The 4,765-nt window shown below is 32.1% G+C and overlaps 1 protein-coding gene across 7 annotated transcripts in view; it reads right to left on the bottom strand.

Moving 5' to 3' along the window:
* The window catches only part of LOC144976996 (unconventional myosin-VIIa-like), a 175,150-nt gene that overhangs the window by 60,470 nt on the left and 109,915 nt on the right, over positions 1-4,765 (bottom strand). For 3 of the 7 annotated variants that reach the window (XM_078921672.1, XM_078921687.1, XM_078921704.1), the window contains exons 14-15: positions 4,533-4,639; positions 3,710-3,867 (exon numbers count right to left, since the gene is read on the bottom strand). The exons of the other annotated variants lie outside the window; for them this stretch is intronic. In XM_078921672.1, coding sequence (XP_078777798.1) covers positions 3,710-3,867; positions 4,533-4,639 — 265 coding nt within the window. The remainder of the gene's footprint in view (positions 1-3,709; positions 3,868-4,532; positions 4,640-4,765) is intronic. 7 annotated transcript variants of the gene reach the window in all.

Raw genomic sequence — 4,765 nt, 5'->3', positions numbered from 1 at the left:
TTTTGCCAAGATGAGGATAATTTAAATCAATCAATATTTGAAGGACGAGTTTTCTGACAAAAAAAACCCAACTTAATACATTTCTATCCAGAGTACGACAGTTCACTGGTTAAAAATGAATCATGACCTTTGGCCCTCGCAAACTTTTGGAATAGCCACTTTTCCTTATAATCGACCAATTCATTAGCATTCTGATTGAAGCAAGTTCGTTGACCACTTACGGAACAACTTTTGATGAATTTCTTAAACTCTAGTTTTTTGTTTTCTTTTCACATTTTGGCCAAAAAGTTCGTTTTTCAAATAATTAAGTCTCACGCGTTTTTGACATTTTGGTCATTTTAATCGATCGATTCTGGCCAAAATTTGAAAAAGGTATTGTTATTTTTTTCAGGGAACGGCAGTATAATTCTCAGACTGTAATAACATTGTTTGTGTTTGTTTTAAGGGTTTTACGGAGCTTACCACTCATTTAGGTCATAATTGCGCAGTAAAAAGGAAGAAAATGTAAGTTCTAGAATTACAATTAAAGCACCCTAGAATACGTAAGACAAAGGGAAGCGGTACAAATAGGGAATAAGAGTAGATTCCAAGATCAACAATTCAATGTACTAAGTTTGAGCTCACATAAAACCTTCATCCAGACACTAGCACAGGATCCAAGTAATAGGAATACACTCAAATGTTTACAAAAACAAAACAAAAAATTATAACTATCAGAGAGATGATTTACAAGGGAAAAAAATATCATCCCCCAAAACTATAACTCTACATTTGACTATTTCCCTCCCAGTCAAGGATTCCGGCCAGGGCTAGGACAAAACTGAGTAAACCCATTCTAAGACAAAGATAGAAAGCAACTCGGACCACAGATTAGTGGATAGAAGACACAGTGTGATCACCTGCCCATCATGGGAAGTTAAAGACCCCACCCAGATTGCAATAACATAACATAGCATAACATAACACAACATATCATATTAAGGGTTGCGTAGGTCAAAGGCCTATGTGGACCCTGTGAAAAAAAAGGTTTAGGTGGGAAATTGCCTGATATGATCATAAATGTATTGCAACAAACAACAAAGCTCCAAAAGCATTCCTCAAAATCAAAGGCCTTTCAAATTCACAAGGATGCTATAATATGGGAATCACGATGGTGAGTTGAACACGTAGTGTCAAAAAAGGATCCCAACCGACGTGTCCTTATTCGCAGGTCTGATAACCAGGTTTATTATGGTCTCATTGTTGTAATGGAAATACTCCCAAACCAACGCACAAAATTGTCTATTTCAAAAATATTAAAACGTGCCCATAATTGCGTCTGGTTACAAGACCTGCAAATATGTTCGCGTCGATTCCAACACAAACACTAAGCTGACAACACCAATTCATAATTTAAGCAGGCTACTAAATCTATTAAACACCGAAAAAAACCGGGGAAAAAAGTGATGCTGAAAAAAAATGTAAAAGATCACGTCAATATAGGAAAAGAATCTATAAATATAAATAGAACACATTGCCCTTCCGACAGAAATATTATGGAATGATACCTCAAAATAATTTGCCATGATTGCCGCTTTTTCATCTTCCTGAAAATTGATTTTCCATATTTGTAAACAGTGTTAAGGTACATGCTTTTAAATTTAATAACAACTATAATAATACTAAATGACAGTGTTCCCCATGCTAATATTACTACAATAATATGGAAGACAATTTGTTAAAAATCGTATAATATGAAGGAGATTGGTCCACGTCAACAATGTGACAGTGAATATACTATGGATCGGTATTCGTGTCCTTTATAAATATAGGAAATATGTGATATATTCTTTTTATAATCAATTATATTTACCTAAATATATATTTTTTCATTACTAGTAGTTAAGGTTGCGAGCATAACAATACAGTTTGGTTGTTTGAACAAATCACGCACTCTGTTCATTATAAACATATCTTGACGTCGTTGTACAAAATAACCTTATAATAATCATTAATCATCTCTACAAAAAGAGTCCCACATTATATATCATTAGATAAAGAAACTCCTTACTCTCAACTCCACATTTTAAAAACAAACAGAAAAATTTTTTTTAAAAAAAGATAGAATATGTAGAAAAAAATACCATGCTTTCTATTAGTGTTATGATACTGTATCGTGTGGTTCTTTCAGGGACTACTATTGTGCATTTAATGGTAAATAAAAATGTAATGAAATGATTCAAAATCAATAAATAATACGTATGAAATAACCCATGCCTCATAGTTAGATCTGAAAATCATATTTCATACATATGATACGCACTTGTGATAACAACCACAAGTTGTTAATAACGCTGTTATGTCACTAATACATTAACACATATTTTATCCATGGTAAATAATAGTACATTTAAAAATAATGCACTGTATAAGTATCTCAGTTTGAACGCTAATAAAACAAAAGAAAAAGAATAAAATAATGTTACAAGAACTTGGTAGAAAATTAAATAAATAAACAAAGTTAGGATTCTTGATAAAATCTTTGTAAGTCACAAGCAGAAATATATTTAATTATCAACCATGGAGTGATATCTTACTAGTCTTTGGTAAATGGTAAATTAATTTTGTGAAGGACGAGGAAGGTTTACGAGTGACGCAGAAAGGGGTCATAAAAAAAAAATTACATCATTGATTCGTCACTGAACTGCACCCCTCAACCCCTCCCCCCCCAAAAAAAAGTAAAATTAAAATCCAAAAACCAAAGGTAACTGTGCACTTCTAGTTTTCAATTATTGTTGACATAAACCAATGTTAAATAAAAATTAACAACCTTTAAAGCCAAACGTGATTACATTTATTTCGGTCGAAACTTACTCTCCTTATTTTAAAAATAAAATAGTTATATATGAATATGTGATATCAAAAATGGGATCTTAAAGAGATCCATACCTTGGAAATATGAATATGAAGTCGAGTAACTATCTTTACATCAAATTACAACAGGTTTTTTGGGGTAATATTACCAAAGTTAAATTCATATAAAAATTGTAACACAAATTAAAGATAAAAGGGGACAATTCACAACAGGATTTAATTATCAACTTTGGAAATTCCCACAGACAATGCAGCTTATCGTCCACAACAACAATGTGTGGATAAGCGTGCTGGATACTCTGAAAAGCAATCAGGTGCAGTTTGCAGGCATTTTCAGTTTTCAAGTTGCAGACATAAAGACAAACTATTTTTTTTTCCAAATACCAAACTAATATCTATGTTGTGGATTTTGAACTTCTACTCTATACCACGGCATTCTTTGTACTTGTTGGAGACACAGCTATGTAACCATTGAAAACATGAAAACACTCTAAAGCAGATGATCAACAAGACATTGAAAAAAAATGCCATTTAAATGAAAATGAATAGAACCGCTTCATAAAAAAAAATAAAAATAAGTAGTAAGGAATGTTTTCGACTCACTAACTTAGTCAACCACATGTATAAACAATATAAACATTAATATAATTTACATTGGTTTTTTTGGGTTTTTTTATGACTGAAGACGGTTATAATAGAAACGTTCCTATTACATGTTTATCTTTTTTGGAGCTTTCATGGTCAGCTTCCTTCAATACTTTTAAATTAGAAAGCTCCAGGCAGCTCAGTATCTGATTAGAAAAAAAAAATAACTAAACAAAAGAACAAACAAAAAAACAGTGAGTATACAACTTACTTGAGAGCTTCGTTAATGGTTTCCTGGTCCTCTGCCTCTTTCTCCCGTTCTTTCTTCTGTCGCTCCATTTCCTCTTGCCTTTTCCTTTCTTCTTCCTCTTGCTTTTTGATCTTCATCTTTTCAGCTAGGATTCTGGCAAGCCTTCCACGATAACGCGCCTACTCAGAGATAAAATGAAAACCATTATTTCGTCATTGCTTGAGACATAAAAAGAGAGGCTTACATTTACCATTTCCTTTTAATGGTAAAGCCGTGCTCATAATATCAGCATCTTAAAAACGTTATATTTTAAAAAGCTTTCAACATATTCAGTTTAAATATTCTACATGCAATTCCTTGATTTGAAAGTCATCCTGAGAGAGAACAGTTTGGGACAAAATGTTTACAGCTCAAAGTTATGAAAAAGTAAATCAGAATCCTCTGTCTCAAAATTTAGAAGCTTGTGTGGATATTGAAAGCTTTGACTTTTAATCTACAGGTAAATGTTAAAATGTCTCTGATTAGGTATTGTTAACTAGTTGTGTGTCAATTTAATTGATGGATATAGGACGCAAAAGTTTTCTGGCAAAATGTCAACAGGGAATTATCAACGTGCAGTAGTATATCCTACTCAAATTAAGATTAATAATTTGTTTTAAAAATTTTTTAATGAAGAAACAATATATTTGCTTTCAATAAACGAAAATATGCACAATTAATTGACAGTACTTTCATCTACCTGAATCAAACCATATTGTCGGTCTAATAATAATGAAAACACACTTTAAACTCGAAACACTGATTATAAAAAAATAAAAGGAATAACAGCCTTTACCACACATACCTGCAAAATAACAGCTGCTCTTCTCTTTCTCAAAAATTCTAATCTGAGCCTGAAAGACCTGAAACTGTCTTGTAAAATAAGTACAGCGTGTTTCTTCTGTTGATAGTCTGAAATAATAGGATACAATGAATGGATTTTAGCAATAGGAAAATATTAGACAACTAACATGAATATATTTATCCTGTGACAAAGTGAGGATCATACACTGCTGTAAGACAACAATCTTCTGAAAG

The sequence above is a fragment of the Berghia stephanieae genome, chromosome 1 (genome assembly GCF_034508935.2).
Source record: "Berghia stephanieae isolate SIO BIC M18660-M18661 chromosome 1, UCSD_Bste_1.3, whole genome shotgun sequence".
In the NCBI taxonomy this organism is placed as follows: Eukaryota; Metazoa; Mollusca; class Gastropoda; order Nudibranchia; family Aeolidiidae; genus Berghia; species Berghia stephanieae.
The sequence above is the reverse complement of the archived record's forward strand: the minus strand, read 5'-3'. Positions and strand labels throughout refer to the sequence as shown.